The 21,116-nt window shown below is 44.2% G+C and overlaps 1 protein-coding gene across 2 annotated transcripts in view; it reads right to left on the bottom strand.

The window, feature by feature from the left end:
* Window positions 1-3,983: 3,983 nt before the first annotated feature.
* The window catches only part of RFWD3 (ring finger and WD repeat domain 3), a 41,780-nt gene continuing 24,647 nt past the window's right edge, over window positions 3,984-21,116 (bottom strand). For both annotated transcript variants that reach the window (XM_027843253.1, XM_027843254.1), the window contains exons 9-13: window positions 16,227-16,377; window positions 15,645-15,821; window positions 9,497-9,711; window positions 8,196-8,407; window positions 3,984-6,538 (exon numbers count right to left, since the gene is read on the bottom strand). In XM_027843253.1, coding sequence (XP_027699054.1) covers window positions 6,395-6,538; window positions 8,196-8,407; window positions 9,497-9,711; window positions 15,645-15,821; window positions 16,227-16,377 — 899 coding nt within the window. In that variant the 3' untranslated portion in view covers window positions 3,984-6,394. The remainder of the gene's footprint in view (window positions 6,539-8,195; window positions 8,408-9,496; window positions 9,712-15,644; window positions 15,822-16,226; window positions 16,378-21,116) is intronic.

The following is a 21,116-nucleotide window of genomic DNA, read 5'->3' as shown; positions in this document are numbered from 1 at the left end:
TCCATAAATACATTTTGTGTTTTGTTTTCCCCAGGGAAACTATATGCTGGGAATATAGTAGGTACTCAGCAAATATAATGGGGATTGACCATAAAGGATTGAATTAATCAACATGCATTTATTAAAAGTGACAAGCCAGGGACTGTAAAGGCGGAACCTCCCACCCCACAACTTTTGACCATTTCTAGGGCAGGGTGCACCGAACTAGCTGAAATGTCTCCTTCTCTAGTCCCTTGGGTGAATATACTGGATTCTCCCTCCAAATACTCGTCTGTGTTCAAGTCAAGGCAGGGGGTCAGCTAGGGATTTGTAAGACTCTTCTCTCCGAGGGGGCCTGACCACTTGGCTACCCTTCTGAGATCTTTCCTCCCATAGAGAGTGGGATCAAAGCCTTCTCAATCTCTGAAGCACCTGAGAAGCACCAGCTTGAATGACTGATAAGTTTCTTGAAGAGAGCATCTGGACAAGTCTCTTGGGTATTGACTTTAATAAAAAGGATTCCTGACATTTCTTCCCTTTCTTATCTAAGCCCTCCCCAGGATGAATGCCACAAAGCTAAAGGGAAATCCATACAGGGTAAGGAATTTGTTGTCCTTGAGATAAGAGAATGCCAGGGACCCACCATCAGCTGGCCATTCACTGAGCTATTTCCATGAGTAGGGAAGCATTTCCAGGCATTACTCTAGGACATTCAGCTTTGGCCTCCCTATTCCTCCCTCCCCTCCTTGTGAATAAGGACAGGCATTTGCAAGATGGGGTCTAGTCCCTGGAATGAAACATACTGTGGTCAGGAGATAGAATGAGGCTAACTGGAGGAGGCAGGGATAGTACCTGTGACCCAGGTCTCCTCACCCAAGACCTCAACAAAATGAGCTCACCAGCCACAAGACCCAGTCTAGAACAGATGGACTGATCAGGCTGGCTAGCATAGGCCTCATTCTATACTTAGGGCAGGCAAGTCACTAAACTGACTTTTTTATGTTAGTTGTAAATAAGGGAATGTTCAGGCTCTATCTTAGATTCTGCTACTCTCACTCCTCCTCCTTTCTCAACCCTCCCACTTAAGTCAACAAGTAATTATTAAATACCAATTATGTGCCAGACACTGGATTATCAGTAAAAGTATTATCAACTGTGGGAGTGGTGGATCAGGAAAGGCTACTTGCAGTCATTCATTTATTCAATCAGCAAGCAAACAACTACAAATCAGGGCTTGACTGTCTTTTTTGACTAGTGTCTAGACTTAAAGTGATGGACAAAATGTTAATAATGCGGATTAAGCCTAAAACTAAGGCAGCCAGGTGACACAGTGGATAGAGTACCAGGACTGGAGTCAGGAAGACTCATCTCCATGGATTCAAATCTGACCTCAGACACTTACTAGCTATGTGACCCTGGGCAAGTCATTTAACCCTGTTTGCCTCAGTTTTTTCATCTGTCAAATGTACTGGAGAAGAAAATGGCAAACCAGTTCAATGTCTTTGCTAAGAAAACTCTAAATGGAGTCACGAAGAATGGGCATGATAGTTTATGTAATTCTCAAGGATATTTTGAATCCTATATTTGCAATATGCAATTTTTCATTTGTCAGGTTATAAATGACAATGATATAAAATACTAGGCACCAAGTTTTAGCTTGATGCTAATTTTTTGCAACCTGCCACGGTATGTTGTACAATTTCTACTATTTCCTTGCATAATCTACATTGGTCAGTAAGTGTGCCCTCCTGAAGGGTAACGCTCCTGTAACTTTTCTTGGCAATGACCTGCTTCTAAATCACTATCATAAACCTCTCCATTTCCACAAAGAAACCCACATACCTCAACTGTTTGTATCATTTTTTATATGTATGTGTGTATATATACATATATATATATATATATATATATACACACACACATATATATATATGACTGTTTACATATTGTCTCCTGGAGGACAGGGATGGTGTTTCTGTCCTTTGTATTCTCAGAACTTAATACAGTGCCCAGCATTCAGTAAACTCTTGCTTAATAAATGTTCCTTGGTTGATTGACCAACTGCTGGAGTCCACAGCACTTTCAACACAGCATGAAACTGAGGGAAATCTTGAGGCCTGGTCAAAGAGAGATGATCAGAGACTAAGGCTGAGGAGCCAAAAGAGGAGGGAATGGCCCCATGGCCCTTCTACCCTACAAAACTGCTCAACTTGAAGTGTAAACATAACTAGTTTCCAAGTATGGTTGAGTTGATGTAAACGCATCTCACATCTGTACATTTTACTCTACTTTGGCCCTTATCACGTCTCAACCGGATGAAATCATCTTTCTGGAGCAGTGCTCCCCATGCCAGATCCTTGCAAAATATTTTTCAACTGTTTCCTACTGCTTCTAGGACTCAGTTATTAATGGACATTTATATAAGTAATAGGTTGACAAACCTTTATTAGGTGTTTACTGTTATGCCACACATTATGCTAAGTGCTAAGGACACAGAAAGAGGCAAGACAGTCCCTGCCCTCAAGGAGCTTGCAGTCTAATGGGGAAGACAAGTGAACTTTCCCATTTACAGATAGCTTCACATATCCTCTTATTGTAGCCTCAGAAGGTAGGTTATGCACGTACTCATTAGCCCTATTCTAAAGACAAAGAGGAAACAGGCCGAGAAGGGACGTGAATGAGGACTCATGGCTGCAGTGGTATCCGAGGCAGGATAGGAAATCAGGTCTTCCTGACTCCAAGCATTGTATCCGCATTCTCCACGAGGCATCCTTCCATTCAAAGTCATCACCCAGGCATTGAAGGCTCTTCATAGTCTGGTCCTTTGCCTGTTTTTTCCAGTTATTTCTTATGATAGTCCTCTTCCTGGACTTTGTTTCAGCCAAACGAGCTTGATTGGTGCTGCTCAAACTCAACATCCTCCTTTCCTTGCCTCGATGTCTTTGCAAGGACTGTCCCTGGGCCTTGGAACCCAAACAGACCCTTCTGCCTCCCTTCAAAGCTCGGGCCGGGTACCCCTTTTCAATTCTACTAGTCATGAGTGGTCTTGGCCTCCTTGACTTACCCTATTTTAAGTTGTCTGTGTATGTATCTCCCAGAACAGTGGAAGGATTCTCCCAGAGAGAAGGACTGTTTCATTTTTGGCTATTTCCAGTACCTAAACATGGTGGATACCCAATAAGTATTTGTCGTTAGCTTCTTTTTGACACTCATTAGTTCTCGTGGCAAAAATTTCTTTGAATTTGAAATGCCCTTGCAAATTGGACTTCTATATGCCACTTTGTGCTTCACAATCAAAGACTTCTCTGTCCATCATTCTTTGCCCATTGCCAGGGGAAATACATGAGACCTTCCCCACTCCCAGGTATTGTAGTTAGGATCCAGTATGGTTTGCTGGTGGTTTAGTTGCAAAGTTATCCATAGCCCTCCTAATCTAATACCAGTAACATGATGGCTGATGGTGGGGAAATCTGCTGACTGAAACAGTCCTCCTACAAAAATGCCAAGGTAGAAGGTATGAACTTGCTGTGGTCAGCTGCCTTCAGGCTCTGTGCTAGTGAAGCCTGAGGCCCAAGCTCAAATGTCCCCTGGACGTCTAGGCATGTACCTGTCACCAGGTAGGACCCCCTCCACCCTTTCTGATTTAAGTTCCCACTCTCAGGATTCTGGGCATGCCTCTCGGGCATCCCCCAGGAAATTGCTAGCATTCCGAGAACACCTCAGGGAAATGCTTAGAGTCATTAAGTGGAAAAATACATCAGTAAAATGGACACTTCCAGTAAAGCTTTAAGAGCCGATTCAGTTAAAAACAACAGCATCGCACACTTTTAAAAAACTTTCATTTTAGACACAGCTGAAGCCAGACATATCAAGAGTACTTCTCCCTAGAAGGGTTTAGAGAAACGGGCCTGAATAAGATGGAAAAATCTACCATGTGGAGACTAAGCCCGGTAGAGAGAGAACACATCACCACATACACATTTAATAGACAAGGAGAGAGAGCCTACTGTAAATTCTTTATTTTTACATATACACACAGGACACAAAAAAGTACAATTAAACAAAGGTTTCTTAGATCACATAATCTTGTTTTTCCAAGCAAGTATGGACTTAGGTGCAAAGCAAGCTCAAATACTCTGATCCCTCTTAGCTCCAAGATTTAGACGGGAAATAACTGAAATTAAAAATATTGTGCCAGATGCCACAAAAGATATACCCTACAGACTACAGGAGGGATCCTCAGACACAGAGCCTCATCAGAAGGAGGTTCTTAATCTATTTTCTAACTGAACGTCCCTCTGATGAATAAATGCAGACCAAATTGTTAGAAGGCTGACAGGTAGGAGGAGATGTTGGTACCATGCAGCCTTCACACTAGTCGACAAATCACCCAATGGTTCTGGCCATAAAGTCGAGAATAATCTTGTTTCTGTTCCCAACAAAGCATTTTGAGGGAGTGCTTAAATTTAGTTATTGGTTTTCCTTAATACTTGTCAGCAAAAAGCCTGAATTCACTGTAATAAAGCAAGTAAGCAAGAACTGGCAAAATGTCAACCCTGCCTACCCAAAGCACTTCCTTTTCCTGTCCTTTAGGGAATTCTGAGCCAGAAACTCACCAGCACGTAACCTCAATGTACTTGAACCACTGGGCAGCTAACTCCGGCCTCCTGGCACTGGGGTTACCCAGACACAGAATACAATCTACACCCCATCCTTGGTCCACAGTCAGGGACTCTGAAAACAGAGCCTGTGCCCAGTGTCTGCCCTCATCATTTCTGCTAACAGTCTGTTTGCTGAAAGGCCCAACGGAGTGGGTGTTAACTCAAGTTTTGTGCTGCCATCTGGGCCCCAGGCCAAGATTTAGGCAACAATTCCTGATAATCAAAATAGAGCAAATGAACCTTCTTTGGCTGATAAAAGGGGGCTCTTCTCTTTTCTCTCTCTTAGGTCCAGAAGCTGGGATTTAAACACTGTCCCTGAGAAGGGAAGGAAAGGGGCCGATCTGAAGGGTGCGTGGGGCATTTAATTTAGTAAACACTGTAACCTACCAAAGGGTGAAGCAGGTTCTTGGAACATTTGGGCCAGAGAACTGCGGCTGCCCCAGCTAAGGGGAATGACCTCTGATGGGTGCCCAGGGTCTTGGGAGCATGTTGCCTTACCTTTCCTTAAATTATGTTAAGCCTCCAACCTTTGAGAATACTGAAAAACTTGGCATTCCAAGCATCACATTTCTCATTTCACAAGCCTGCACCTGGAAATTTTTCTGATTGGATTGCTGGGTTGTCAGCTCAGGCTACAGGAATCCTCTATTAAAGGGACAGAAATAGCCAAACCGAATCCTTCTGCACGACAAAAAAAGTGGCTCACGCCTTTCTGGCATGGCAGTGGCTTTTCCTACTATCTGTAAAGATGCCGCTATTCTGCCGCCAACCTCTCTGGAGAAACAAGCCAGTGTGTAAACAAGGGGTGGCTTCTGGGGGTGGAGTAGGGGAGGGTTGGAATCCAGCTTCAGTTTGGGATGGAGAAACGTGCCACAGTGCACCTGGGCTTTATGATCATTTCAAGGAGCAACACAGTGCTCACTCCCAGGTGTGTATATAAATAACAGTTATACTGGGATTTTTCTGATAACAACTAGCTTGAAGAGACCCTTCTGCCCACACTCCCTGGTTTTATGTCAGTTAAAATTCCCCTCCCTTTGCCATCCCTGCTGTTTGCTGTTTCTTTGTTAGCTGTCATTGATGGAGAGAAAAGAATTAACCTTGACATAATTCCTGTTGTTTTTCCAACATTTTTTTCAAGGGAGAAGAAGGAAGACTAAGCCTTCAGATGCGAAGACTAATTTACCAGACTTCTTGGGATCTCAGGATAAATTTAAGTTTCCCCTCTTCCCCTCAACCTATACATCACAGAGGCCTAGGCAGCCTTCTCAAGAGACTCTGCAAAGAGCCGATGCCCCAACATAAGATACCCTGTTTCTCAAGGGACTGCTGTCCCTTGAGATTTGAGGCTATTCGGTCAATAATAATCCAAGTTTCCCTCTATTTCCCAGCACTGTCTGATCAGAGACAATTCCCTGTGCCTGTTAAGAATGGAACCAGCAAACAGGACTTCTGTAAAGGCAGTTCACACGAACCCCTGGGGAGGGGAGCTTTCACACATCATACCCCCAAAGCCTGATACAACCTCCCATCTGGAGGCCCTCTGGATCCTGCTAGCTAAGAGGAGACCACAGACAGAAAACAAATGAAGCCTCACACAGGAGAGGTACATGAAAAGACTCCTGGCCACTCCCTTCACCAGTGCCGAGGTCAGCTTTTAAAGCCAGAACGCTCCAGTTCAAACTGGCCACAAGCCTGTGCCGACCATGCGGCTGCCAGAGGCCAGGCTGCGGCGTGCTGGACCTTCGACCTCGTCACTCCCATTTGTGGATCCTGACGGCCTTCTCTGTCAGGGTGGCCAAGTAGCTGTGCTCGTTGAATTCGAAGGGGCAGAGTGCCAGCACAGGCTGGTCTGCCTGGAGTTTCTGGAGAAGGCTGCCGCTTCCTGCATCCCAGATCTGAAAGAGAAGAGGCAGACGTCAGGCAGCCGGCATCAAACCTGGGAGCAGGGGCAGGCGACGGGAAGAAGCGCAAGGTGCTGCTATCTCTAAGTGAGAGGGCTGTCTGAGGGCCACCTGCCTAGTGGGATCAGGGTAAGGAGCAGAAAGACACACAGGCAGGTGGGTCACCCAGTAAGGGTTTGCTATCCCCAGACAGGCACCGCGGACACAAATGTAGGCAAAAAAGGGAGTCCTTCCTCTCCAGGAGCTTCCATTCTAATGGAAAAGGCCAGCCCACTAAGGGGAGGTCGCTGGGGAGAGTTGGATCCCAAGTGAGCCTGGCCTGGTGCCTCAGGACACAAGGTCTGGGCCAGGGGCTCACCCCTAGGGCGGCAGGCGATGACAGACTGAGACTGCAGAAGGATCTGAGAATCCCGGGGCAGGGAGGTTCCTTCTGCCCCTCGCTGCTGCTGCCACCTCAGCGGTGGCCGGGACGCCATCATCCATAACCCACCTTTCTTCTCAGTAGTGTCAGGAAGAAGTTAGAAAAACTGGGAAATAACTCCCAGCTCTCACTCGCTATCCAAAGCCCAGTGTTTTCTTCTGGATGAGGAATCGAAGGTGCACGGAAAGATCGAGGGCTTAAAACCCCACCCTCATCCCTCAGGTCCAGCAGAGTGAGCTGGGGCCCAGACACTGATGCTTCTCAGACACCAAAGGAAGCGGCCATGCACTGCAATCCAGGTGACCTTTGGACAGTAGGGGCCTGCTCTGCATTTGGAGAAGCTGGTTACCGCAATGTGACCCCATTAACAGTACAAGCATGACGGGCAAGCTTGTGTTTACAAACGTCTACAGGTGCTTCTTGGAAAGATTTCTGAAATGACTAAGTTTTACACAACTATAAAACCACTTTCCTCCTCTTCTTACAGGGTGTGGGCAGGGTGGAGAGAGGAGTACAAGAAATCTGCCTCCAGAACTCCTGAACGGGTGAAAAGGAAGCAAGTTTGCAGAAGACAAATTTCCAACTGCTTCTTTGAAGATAAACTCGAGCCTCCTCTGAACCCGTTCCTGGATGTGCAGGTGACTCACTTCAGGCTGTGTTACCCCCTTTGGGAGCTTACAGCAATAAACTCTGGCAGGTAAAAGGTACTGGAAATATCTGGCTCTGTGGCCCCTGGAAACAGGCTACTTGTGAAGCTACTTCCTAAGGCACCGCGGGGCTACGATCCGCCTTGGTACAAGGTGTACCCACAGTGACAGAAACCGAAAATCCCTGAAGTGTGAGGTGGAGAAGGGTCTCAGATGACTCTGACAGCTCCCCCGGGAGTCCCAGAGCTCCACCAAGCGCTGACTTGGCTGCTGGCATCCTGAAACGTCCGCACAACCAAACACGTACCTTGAGACCCGTGAGGCAAAAGGCTCCTGATGTCTCTCCCCCAGTGCTTGTTTGCATTTAGAACAAAGAGCTTCCACGTCAAGAATTAACCTTCATTCACAAAGTAGTGATGAGAAACAGAAAGCTGTCTATTTGCTGTATCGAGGTAGGCTGCAGGCCTATATGACCGAAATGCAGTGGCAAAATTACCTGAGATTTAAACCTAGGAATCAGGAATAATGGTTCCTGGTCTGGAGCTCAAACCTGAAATTGTTGTTCTGGTTTTTAATAACTTACCATGGCAGAATTTGAAGATTCATCACTAGCACACACCAGTATGCTGCCATTTTCCTCTGGGCTCTGGAAGATGGCATTTTTGGTCAGCAGTTTGCAGGTGGGTCCAGCGAGGAATGTCTGAATAGGCCGGCATGAGTAGACTGGCTCAGTAGCTTCACTTAAACTGCAGGTCAATTCCAGCAACACACTGTGCACGGAGCTATGGTTTTTATCTAGGGGAGGAAGAAATAGCACATTGCAAGCTGGATCTGTCCCACGGAGCACAGTCCTGCACACGCAGAGCCAGAGGACACCCTCCGAGAAGCAACAAGGCCCAACAGTGCAGCCCAAATGACCAGAGAGCAAGAGGCATCTCCAGTCCTAGCCGAGGCATCATCTCTCCTACAAACAGCCTTAGTCATGGGAATTTGTCCCTCTAAAGGGCTCCTTTCATCTGTGACCTGTCTGCACTACTACAGAGAAGAGAAGTTATTTTACAAGGGGAACAGCAAAGCCAGCTTTTACTGGAAGACAAACAAAACACACGTTCTCCCTTCTGTTCCCTCTCAAAGTCAATCTTCCAAATGCTCAGGGAAGGTGTCTTTGCTAAATGTTCTACAATGGCTAGAAGTCTCTTAGATGCAGAAAGCCCCAGCACAAGGGACAATTAACAAGGCAAGAAGTTGCCATGGTTCTGAAATTTTTCCATTTACAATATATTATGCCCACTCCCAATTAGCAGTGGCTTAGGAATTTAAAAAGCCTGCCTCACTAACAACCTGCTATCTGTAATAATAAGTCAGAAAGGGGAAGGGAGAAAAATTTGGAACTCAAAATCTTATAAAAATGAACGCTAAAATTTTTTAACATGTAACTGGGGAAAAAATAAAATACTATTTAAATTAAAAAAAGTTGGCATTTACAGAGCTATATTTCTGGTCAGAAGGTTCTTGTTTAATCACGTCACAGGCAGCTCTCCAGGGCCCCACCCTATCACCCCTGTTTATGAAATGACTGCTCAGGGCAGTACTGGCTTAAAAAGAAGTCGTGCCTCTTCTTAAGTCCCCACTTCACTCCCTTATTCGAGTACCTTCATTATTGGTAGAATCTGGTCACATTCACACTGAGGAGCAGGGGAAAAGGAGATCTGTCTTCATGCAATGGAATTTTGACCCCCTGTTTTATTGGACATGGCAGAGACAGAAAGGGAGCCCCAGGGCCCACTTCTAGGTTTAACCTTCATTATTGGCATTTCCTCCATTCCGTTCTCAAGTTCAGCCCCGACTGTAGCATCTGCTGACTTCCAAGAAGCCACCACTTACTGGGCCGGTAGGTGACAAGGCAGTGTCCGCTGCGGCTCTCTGCCTGCAGGTCAGTGCAGCCGCCCGGCTCCAGAGGTAGGCTGTGAGGGTCAAAGCAGTCACCGCTGTTGTGCTGCCAGAAGCAGGCACCCTCTAAGCTTCCGGCCAATATCCCGCCAGCGGGAAATGCCGTCGAGGCCATCTGCGGTAAATAGGAGAGCGAAACCAAAGGACACCTGAAGAAGGACAAACAACAGTCACCGCTCTGTCCTCGTGGAGCCTCCGCCTCTCAAGGCTGGCCCTCAGAGAGCACGAGCGGATTCAGCGAGGGCCAGGAAAGCAGGGAAGGCAACATACACAGGAGAAAATACACAACAGATACCATGGCAACAATGTCTCCCTAAAACAGGGATTCTTCACCCTTCTTCGGGGGACAGATCCCCTGTCTCAAAATGATGCAAGCTGATGCAAGAGATGGACAGCTGGGAAATATTCTGACTCCTAAAAGTTTGTAGAACTTCAGAAGTCTTTGAAAAACAGTCAAGCAAAAAAGTTAAATACTTAAAGTGATTCTGATTCCTGAAATCAAGATCAGCTATCTGCTAACAAAATGTGAATTCTGTTGCCTAAATCCCAAAGTGACTCTTCAGTGTGTTTCTGAAAACACAATATCCCGTCAAAACTATGTTTTTAAAGAATGGCAGGAATGATGATAAGTTTCATCTAGAGGTTAGTAAAAATAAAAGATGTGTTTTTCCCATTCGTTCACAGATACTCCCAAGGGCTCTGCTAGGTCTGCAGACCCCAGGTTAAGGACCAAACCAAAAGACTTTTAAGTCTCAGTAGGACATTTCTTTTCTCATTTTCATAATAAACCTAATAGCCCACAATACAGATAAAAACAAACATACAAACAGGTAATACAATTTTACATGAAGTGAACAAATCAGAAACATGTTTGTGGTGTCCTTTTCACAACCTCAGAGTCACCTTTGATTTTTACCTCTCAATCCAATCAGGTGCCACGGCTGGTTGATTCTACCTCCATCTAACCCATCCCCTCCACCCACACAGCCACCCCTGTCCCGTTCAGGTCCTATCCATTCTCTTTGGGAGTCTGGCTGTAGGCTGCTAATCGCCTCGCTGCTGTCTGGGGTCTTTCCCCTCTGCTATCCATCCTCCACAGCGACTTCCTAAAGCACAGGCTTGTGCTCCAATGGTTTCCCCCTGCCTCTAGGAGAAAAGACAAACTCCTGCTGCTCGACATTCTCATGCCAGTCTTACTGCACGTTGCCTTACACACCCTCAAGGGCATGCCAAATGGGCTCTATCTCCTATCTCTACGCCTGCACAAGGTGCAGACTCACGTCCATAGTGTGGAATCCCCGGCCTCCCTCCAAGAAGTCCACCCGGATTCCCCTGGGGGTGGGCACCCTCTCCCTGGGATGTCGCTCTAGTGATCTGAACTGGCCTTCCTCTTAATAAAGATCGGTGCTTCAGTGGCAGGCTACACTCTGCCTCTACCCCTTTCCCTCCTCTTGGTGTCCCTTTGTTTTTCAGAAACACACTGAAAAACCACTTAGGGATTTAGGCAACAGAATTCTCCCAGGGATTTCACATTTTGTTAGCAGATAGCTGATCTTGATTTCAGGAATCAGAATTACTTTAAGTATTTAACTTTTTTTTTCTTTTTAGGCAATTGGGGTTAAGTGACTTGCCTAGGGTCACACAGCTAGTAAGTGTCAAGTGTTTGGCCCGAGGCTGGATTTGAACTCAGGTCCTCCTGACTTCAGGGCTGGTGCTCTATCCACTGCCACCTAGCTGCCCCAGTATTTAACTTTTTTGCTTCGTGGCTTGACTGTTTTTCAAAGACTTCTGAAGTTCTGAGGTTCTTTTGGGAGTCACAATATTTCCCAATTGTCCTACTCTTGCATCAATACAAAATACTGAATTTTGCAAGGTAACTCTGAATACACAGCCCATTGATTCTCTTTTTGAGGCAACTGGGGTTAGGTGACCGGCGCCAGACAGCGAGTAAGTGTCTGAGGATGCATTTTTAACTCAGATCCTCCTGACTCCAGAGCCGGTGCTCTATCCATTGTGCCACCTAACTGCCCCTCCATTGATTCTTAATACTGTAATAAACAGCACGTAATTAGTAGTAGGTATTAATATTGTAGAGGTTTTAATTCCAATTTTCACCAATCATCTCTTGTTTTCCTTCAAAAGTCTTCTGCAAACATAATTAATGCTGCATGGTTAGGTAATTTCTAGAAAAAAAATATGGCAGTATTTCCCCCTGATTATGTTAAGAGTTTAACTATTTAGGCACTGAGGTGTTTAGTTGAACTTTTGGATGCCTCCTTGACAAGGGGCGATGGATTCCTTTTATATGTATATTGCTGCTTATTTTTGCTGGAGCTGAGAGATTTTTTCCAATGACTTCTTGGAATATCTTCTTCAGATTATTCTATCTGTCCACATCATCAGGAGTACCAGTGATTGGAGACTCCTGCCTCCATCCATCTTCCACCTCTCCTCCAAAGCCGCCACTTCCTTCTCCTAAGACACGGGGAAGGTCTGGAGCTGTGCCCTTGCTGGTACAGATGAGGAAACTCCACCTTCCAAAGCAGGCCCAGACCTAGTCTGCACTTCGAGAGTTCAGAAATTTCCCAGAGACATCCAATGGCTTGTCTGAGGCCTCCTGGGTTCCAAAGCTGAGTCCTTCATCCTCTGAGCAACGGCTGCCACTCAAATCGGCATAAGTGTTCAATTCTTTGGACAATTCAGTCATTTGGAGCTTGAATTTCTTCCTGTACATATGTGTTGGCAGAAATCCTCGTTTTCTGTTATGGCAGCACTTCTATGACTCTGTGAAATGTTCTTCTTAATTTGTCATTTTCTTTACTATTTCTTCCCAATCTTTCTTGAAAAAAGTAACTTTTAATTCGAGCTTTGTTTCTTCCCTGACATTTCTTACTTTATTCAAGTTCTTCTAGTGAGCTGGTCTTGTTCCCTCTTTATTAGATATAACTTTTGCTTACCTTCTTCAAATTCCATTGCAGAAAGGGGCTCTAACCTTTCTGGGCCACAGAGCACCTTCTCAGAATCTTGCTGCTAAATGCACAAAATAAAATCCAGAGGATGACGGAGACCAATGATGATGAAAGACAGTTCCTGGCCCCTGGTGAAGCCCCCTGCCCACAGCAGAGACCATTCACCTGTGGGGGCAGCCTGGGCAGGGCCTTGTGGTACCTCCCCTTTTCAGCTGCTCCGTTTGAGGGTTTTTGGTTGTTAGATCAGCACTCTCCTTCACCGTTGCTCACAGTCCATCTTGGTTGGCTTCTGTCTTTTTTCAAAGCCGTTTTTCTTTGCTGTTGTTTCTACTTGTGAGAGGCACATGAAAAGCCCAGCTCCCTTTGAACAATCTCTCACTCCATCATCTTGCCTGAAAAACCCAATCCATTTATGCCAAATAACAACCGACACGATCAAAGTCATGGAAAATAAAAGGATGTGGACAACCTCTCAAGGTACTGAGCCGATAATGCCTCCCTAGACATCAGAGTAGGCAGCGCAGTGCTAACAGTGAGATGTGGACCTGAAGCCTGGCCCTGGGCATGTCACCTCCCCTCGGTAGGCCTCAGTTTATTCATCTGTAAAATGAGAACTTTTTTTTCCCCTTAAATGTGAACATTTTACAAGACAGTTACTGCTCTGGTGCTAAACTGCATAATCTTGTGTTGCACTGAGCTATCCAAGCTGCCCCTAGGAGAGACGAGGATGCTTACATCCACAGTCCTAATCAGGGAGCTATGAAGGCATTAGAGGGGTCCCAGTAACTCCCCAAGACTGTCTCCCAAGTTGCGGAGGTGTCAGGATCCTCCATCACTGAGGGTGTACCCCCAGCCACAGACCCATCAAGTGCAGCTCACACATAAGAGGCACTTAACACCTGCCCAGTCACCCATCATGAATAATAATCAAACATGTCAGCAAAGTGCTAAGTATGGGCTGGCCTCTGGGTATGACCACACTCTGAAATCAGTCCAGAGCAGACAACAGCTCTTAGGGACTCCGGCCTGCATAGCGATTCACCCAATTCCCTGGCCTTTCCTTAAACAGCCCTTGTGGAATCCCCCCAGGTCTGTGAGACTCTCTCAGCAAAATTCCTTGATGCTGCCGCCTGTGAACAGTGCCCCCCCTTCCCTTTCCTCCACCTATCTTCCAGGTACTGGTGGTGCCACAGTGCATACAGCACTGAGCCTGGAGTCAGGGAGACCCAAGTTCAAATCTGGCTGCTGACACTTCCCAGCTGTGTGACCCTGGGCAAGTCATTTTACCGGTTCGCCTCAAATTTTCCTGCTACACCTCAAGAGGTTGTAATAAAGACTGAAAGAGAATACTTGTAAAAGATACCCAGCACACAGTGAGGGCTATTATTAAATGCCCTCTGTGCTCTGGCTTTCACCTCATCCTTCCTGACCTCTCTGCAGCCTCTGAGACTGACTGTAGGTGACGCTGTTCTCCTGGATCGTCACAAAGTTCTATGAAGGGTGAGCTACTATCATCACGAATAAGTGTGGGGTCCATGGTAAGGTAAATTTAGGCAAATATGATTTCTGGCTTGGCTGACACCAAAGTTATCCATTGTGCCATCTTTCTGCCCATCCCTTTCATAGAAGGGGCCCAACAGGTATCAAAGTAGATACTTCTTAATTGAGATAAATTCCAATCAGATCAGTTTTGCTGGGAAGTTGCTAAGATAAAAGTTATTATTTTACAGTTTCCAAAGAAAGCTCCACAGTAATAATGAATTCCTCCTCCTCTGCTTAGCTATTCTGAGGCAACATGAAGAAATAGCCGTCATTCTTAAGCGGAAGATACATTTGGAAAAACTGGACAAGGATTCTGATTCCTAAGTCTTTAAAAAGCCCCCCAGCCTCAGGGCACATTTGAAAAAACACTAGGCAGAGACAATACAGCCATGGGTTCTCTTCCCACCCACGTGACGGCTGCTTCTCCTGCTGATTCATCATCCACGCTGCCTCCACTGATGGAGGGGGTCCCCCAGGGCTCTGGCTGAGGCTCCTCTTCTCTTTTCTCTGTACGTGTTCCCACGTGGTGGTTCGATGATCATCTGTAGGCAGATGCAATCCCAGACCCATCTACCCATCCCTAAGTCTCCTGAGCTCCAGGCCTGTTCCACAAATGATTAATTAGACATTTCAAAGTGGGTGTCCCAGAGCCCTTGAAAATTCAACATATGCAAACCAGAAGTTGTCACCTCGCCCTGTTTTTAGAGAGGCACAAAAGCTCACAACTTAGCCCCTTGAGACTCCCTATTCTTAGGCCCCTCACAGACACGACCAATTGCCCAATCTGTTCGTTCTAGCTCCACCCCACCCCTCCTCTCCATTCACACACCACCCAAAATGAAGCCAGGCCCTCGTTGCCTCCTTCTGGACCGCAGCCAAAGACGAGCTTCTTTTCAGCCTCAAGTCCAATCATATCCATCCCAGAAATGCCAGCGACTCCCTCAGGCCTCTAGGTCCAGGGCTGGCATTTATATCTCCTTCTTATCTGTGATCCAGACAGCCATCCTGTTCCCCCCATCCCCAGGCCAGGCCAGGGGCATACCCTCTTCTAGTATCTGGCGATTGCCAAGAGCTCACATATATTGTGAAGCCCACCAAGCTTTCCCCGATGTGAAGTAGGAAGCATCTTCTTGATGTAAACACAATGCTCATCAGAGCACCTGAGGGCTACTCTCTGATGACAGTTTACTACTACTGAAAGCTGCCCTTATGCAGTAGGGAGATGTTGCAATGGACAGAGCCTGGAGTCAGGAAGACCTGAGTTCAAATCCGGCCGCAGGCACATGCTGTATGACCCTGGGTAAGTCATTTAAAAAAAAAAAAAAAAAAAAAAAACTCCATTTGCCTCAGTTTCCTCATCTGTAAAATGGAGATAATATACCTCCTAGGGTTGTTGTAAGGATCAAGTGTGATAATAATTGTAAAGCAATGAGCACAATGTCTAGCACATAGCAATGCTATAAAAATGTTAACTATTATTAATATTATTATAAATGATGCAGTGATAAATACAAAAGTAACAATATGGAGGAAAACCACGAAGAGAAAGAAAACAGAAGTAACTCTCCTACCTGGATTTTTGAGGAGCTAACTCCTGGACATGGGAGTGTGTGTCTCTCAAATCATACACCAAAATTGAGCCGTTGACCAGCCCAGCATAGATGTAATTCTCATCATCGAGGCACCAGCAGCAGCTCCAGACTGCACGGCCAGTGTGATATGTCTGGACCACCGTGTTAGTCTCTAGGCTTTGGGGAAGAGGGGAAAGGGATGAAAAGAGACACACCTTGAAATGAATCCTATGCATTGAGCACACTGTAGGGATGCAAAGAAGACTGTCAGTCATCAACGTGCCTCATTAAGCCCACCCTGAGAAACTAGATTCATTCTCATTTTCTCCTGAGAGATCCTCCCCCAACTATCCCAGGACCCCTTTTATTTCAAAACAAATGAATTAGGTTTTTCATTAGTACAGATTTCCCTTCTCACGTGTCATACAGAGATCAAAGGGTAAGATGAAGAGAATGAGGCATTTTAAAACCATCAGCATGTGATGAATTCACTGGACGGTAGCATCCTAAGAAAGCAGCCTAGGCTCAGGGGAAATGCGCCCGCTCGTTCTGAAGCTCCTCTCTTCTCCCAGAACACCGTACCTTGTCAGCTTGACCGTGTTGTCCAGTGCAGCGGACAACAGCCAGCTATTGGGCCTGCTGTTGAAGGCCAGCCCCCGAATCTCTCGGCTGTGCATCGGAACGTACTGACTGCTCTTCATGTCTGCCATACTGATCATCTTCACACCAAAGCCTACCGAAGAAAAGAAGAGGGAAAGCCCACCGAAGAGAAGCACTTCTGCCCTGCCCCTTTAACCAGGACGCTCCACACATCAGCCTCTAGGTTGTCTGAACACCAATGTGGGAGAAGAGGATTCGGGTGTCACCAGAGTGGAGGGGAATGAGAGGAGCCGGAGAAACCAACAGCAATAGAGACTTTCAAAAGGCCAAGGAGCGTGTTTGGTAAAGCCTCCTCAATAGAAATTACTTAGGAAAGAACTTGCTAGTTGATAAAAGCTGCAGGAGGAAAAAAAAACCTGGAAAGCAGACTGGCAAAAATGGGTAAGTGACCGGCATGCTAAAGATCACATCATAAAGAATGAGAAGAGAAGCAGGCCTGTGTGTAGCTATGTACACCTCCATAGCTACGGGCAGGCGAGGTATTCTGAACCCAGCAAGGGATGAAGGCAATCACAAAACCAGGTCATGCTGATTGCACGAAATTGAAAAGCTTCTGCAAAAAAATGAATGCTTCCAGGATAAGGAAACAGTTGAATGGGATAGGAAATTTTTGTATCACATTTCTCAGATAAAGGTTTGTTATCTGAGATATACGGTACAGTAAGGTGGTGCAGTGGATTCCAGGCCTGGAATCAAGAGGACCTGAGTGAAAATCTCTGAAAATGTCAACATGAGTGCAATACGGAAGTTCTTAATGCAGCTGACATTGCTGTTTCCTTTAATTCATAACTAATCTTGATGATAAATCAGAGGACATGGGGCTCTTATCCTGAGGACATCCTATGGCTCAATCCCCTTCAATTCTGGGGGACCCAGCTAGGAAGTGGTATGGAGAAATGGCACAAGAGCAGTAAGGATTCAGGTTGAGTAGAACCTCGATTTCACAATGCCCTGGACTGTAAGTTTCTATGGTAGGAGCCACCTCTTATTTATCTTTGTCTTAAGTCTCAATATCTATCATATCAGCTTACTAAATGTTCATGCATCCATTCTTGAGCTTTCCAGTTAAGGAGATACAGTGAAAGGATCAAAGGAGCGCACATAGCCCTCAAAAAAAAAAAAAAAGAATGAATAAATAAATAAATAAATAAATAAAGGGACAACAACAAAGTGAAACATCAAAGGGAAGAAAATTGGTTTTTAAAAAACCACAAGAAAATTGAAATCAGCCAAAACAGAAAATAAGCAAAGCGAAGAAAAGTGGCAGTACAATATAAAAATACTGTAGAGCAATTAAACCAGCTCAATTACCAAAGCAATACATATGAAAAAGACACAGTCATATTAAAATGGGCAAATGGTACATTCAAAGAAATTAGGTACAAATAAATGCTGGAAAGAAAACCTTAAGGCTAAAGTAAAGACCTTGAAGAATTAAAAAAATTTCAGGGGGAAATCAAGCTAGAATTAAAAGATGCTTAAAAAAAATAAAAAGATTGAGAGCAAATAAGAAAACAACCAATATGGAGACTCTAAATAGAATGCCCCCCCCGCCATGAACAATTCCACAATGGACAAAAGACTTATTACATCAGAAAACAGAGCTGTGCATGACACAGAGCAGCTGGAAATAAAATCTTAAAAAAAGGAATAATCATACTTTTAGGGCTAAGATGGTGGAGTAAAGGCAGCCACCCAATGAACCTTCCCAGCATTTCCCTCCAAACAACTTTAAGGCCTCAAATCAAATTTTGGAGTAGCAGAGCGAGAAAAAGGTTGGGGTGAGACATTTTTCTAGCCTACAACAACTTGGAAGGAGAGGTCTGTGACACTGGGGTGGGGGCCCGGCTCAGAGTGCAGACATAGGCAGGCCTTGGAGGCAGCTGCAACAGCGATAGCAGCAGCTTTAGGAGCTCTCAGTCCAGGCAGAGTAAAGCAGTTGGATAACTAGTCAGGAAGAGATTACAAGGGACCCACCCTTTGCTGGGACTGGGTACAGCTGGCACCGACTGGCAACTCTACTGCCCATACACAGTTCTGGGTCACAGTTCCAAGGCAAACAGCGTACAAGTACAGCTACAAGGCAGCCGTGGACTTTCCTGGGTAAAGACCAGAGCACAGACCAAGGGAGCAGTGACCACACCACCTTGGAAGCACTGAAAATTTGCATGCTCCCAGAAATACCTCTGAAAGTAGCAGCATGAAAAAGCCTGAAACTTGGGATAGTACCTTCCCACCCTGGGAACAGGGCTTAACTTTAATATAAAACTCAAAGTCAAGAAATAAGTTGGAAAAATAAGCAAACAATAACAACAAAAAAGAACTTGACCATAAAGAGCTACTCAGATATGAGAGAAGACCAAGATACAAACTCAGAAGACAACAACACGAAAACAGCTATTAGCAAAGGCACAAAGAAAAATACTAATTGGACACAAGCCCAAAAAGAATTTATGGAAGCGTTAAAAGTGGTAGATGAAAAAAAATGGGAAAAGAAATGAGAGTGATGCAAGAAAATTATGAAAAGAGAATTAACAGCTTGGTAAAAGAGGCACAAAAATACTGAAGGCTATATTATACCTTAAAATACAGAGTTGGTCTAATGTTAAAGGGGCACAAAAATTCACTGAAGAAAATAACTCCTTGGGGCAGCTAGGTGGTGTAGTGGATAGAGCACCGGCCCTGAAGTCAGGAGGATCTGAGTTCAAATGCGGCCTCAGACCAAACACTTGACACTTACTAGCTGTGTGACCTTGGGCAAGTCACTTAACCCCGATTGCCCCACTAAAATTAAAAACAAACAAACAAACAAAAAAAAAAACCCAAAAAACAAAACCAAAAGAAATCATAAGAAAATAACTCCTTAGAAAGCATAATAGGCCAAATGGAAAAGGTGTTATAAAAATTCACTGAAGAAAAGGACTCCTTAAAAAGCAGAATTAGCCAAATGGAAAAAGAAGTATAAAAGCTCACTAAAAAAAATTCCTTAAAATTAAAATTCCTGGAAAAATAAATAAATAAATAAATAAATAAATAAAATTAAAATTCCTTAAAAAACAGAATCAACTGACCTGGAAAATAGATTGAGGAAAGATAATTTAAGAATCACTGGCCTTCCTGAAAGCCTTGATCAAAAAAAGGGCCTAGACATATTTCAAGAAATTATCAAGGAAACTTGCACCAATAGCTTAAATCCAGAGGGTAAAACAGAAATTGAAAGAATCCACTAACCACCTACTCTTGAAAGAGATCCTAAAATGAAAACTCCCAGAAATATTATAGCCCAAATCCAGAGCTCCCAAGTCAAGGAGAAAATATTACAAGCAACCAGAAAGAAACAATTTAAATATTGTAAAGTCACGGTCAAGACCACACAAGATTTAGCAGTTTTCATATCTGAAGAGCAGGGGGCTTGGAATATGATATGCCAGAAAACAAAGAATCTAGGATTACAACCAAGAATAACAACCTATCCAGCAAAACTGCGTATAATCCTTCAAGGGAAAAAGTAGACATTTAATGAAAGAGGACAGAGGACTTTTAAGCATTCCTCATGAAAGGAACAGAGCTGAATAGAAAATTTAACAAACACAAGACTCAAGAGAAACATAAAAGGGTAAACATGAAGGAGAAATCATATGGGAGTCAATAAAGTTAAACTGTTTACATTCTTATATGGAAAATCATACATGTAATTCCTAAGAATTTTACCATTATTAGTAGCAATTAGGAGTTTACATAGACACAGGGCATGAGTATGAGTTGATTATGTTGGGATGGTCTCCAAAATAAGAAAGGGGTGAGAGAGGGATGTACTGGGAGAAGGGAAAAAGGAAAGGTAGAAGGGGGAAAATATTTTCACTTAAAAGAGGCAAACAGGAAGTGAAGTAGAAAATTGGGGTAGTGGTGGTCAGTAATGCTTGAACCTCAGTTTCACCAGAATTGGTTCAAAGAAAGAAGAATATATATACACAGAGTTGGGTATAAAAATTTATTTTTTCCAATAGAGAAGTAGGAGGAGAAGAAGATAAGAGAAGGAGAAGTGATGAGAAAAAGGAGGATAGGTTAAGGAAGGCAGCGGTCAGAAGCAAAACAGACTTTTAAGAGAAGGGACAAGATAAAAAAAGAGAGAGAGAAAGAGAAGAAATGAGATAGAGAGAAATACAGTTAGTAATCATAACTGAATGTGAATGGGATAAACTCACCCATAAAACAAAAGCAGACAGCAGAATGGATTAGAAACCAGAATCCAACAATATGTTGTTTACAAGAGACAAACTTGCAACAGAAAGACACACAGAGTTAAAATAAAGGGCTGGAGAAGAATCTAATCCGCTTCAGCTAAAGTAAAAAAAGGCAGAAGGAGCAATCATGATCTCAGACAAAGCAAAAACAAAAACTGACCTAATTAAAACGGATAATCACGGAAACTACATTTTGCTAAAAGGTACCATAGGCAATGAGTATCAAAAATTTTTACAGCAAATTTCTCTAATAAAGGTCTCATTTCTCAGATAGGTAGGTAACTGAGTCAAATTTATAAAAAAAAGAAAAAAGAGAGAGAGAGAGAGAGCCATTTCACAAATTGATAAACTGTCAAAGGATACAAATAGGCAGTTTTCAGAAGTAATCAAAGCTATCTATGATCATATAAAAAAATACTCTAACTCACTATTGATTAGGGAAATGAAAATTAAAACAAGTCTGAGGTACCACCTCACACTTATAAGAAATGACAAATGCCAGAGAGAATGAAGAAAAAATAGGTACACTAATGAATTACTGGTGGAATTGTGAATTGGCCTAATTGTG

Source organism: Vombatus ursinus, unplaced genomic scaffold (assembly GCF_900497805.2).
Source record: "Vombatus ursinus unplaced genomic scaffold, bare-nosed wombat genome assembly UNPS02014900.1, whole genome shotgun sequence".
NCBI classification, from domain to species: domain Eukaryota; kingdom Metazoa; phylum Chordata; class Mammalia; order Diprotodontia; family Vombatidae; genus Vombatus; species Vombatus ursinus.
The sequence above is the reverse complement of the archived record's forward strand: the minus strand, read 5'-3'. Positions and strand labels throughout refer to the sequence as shown.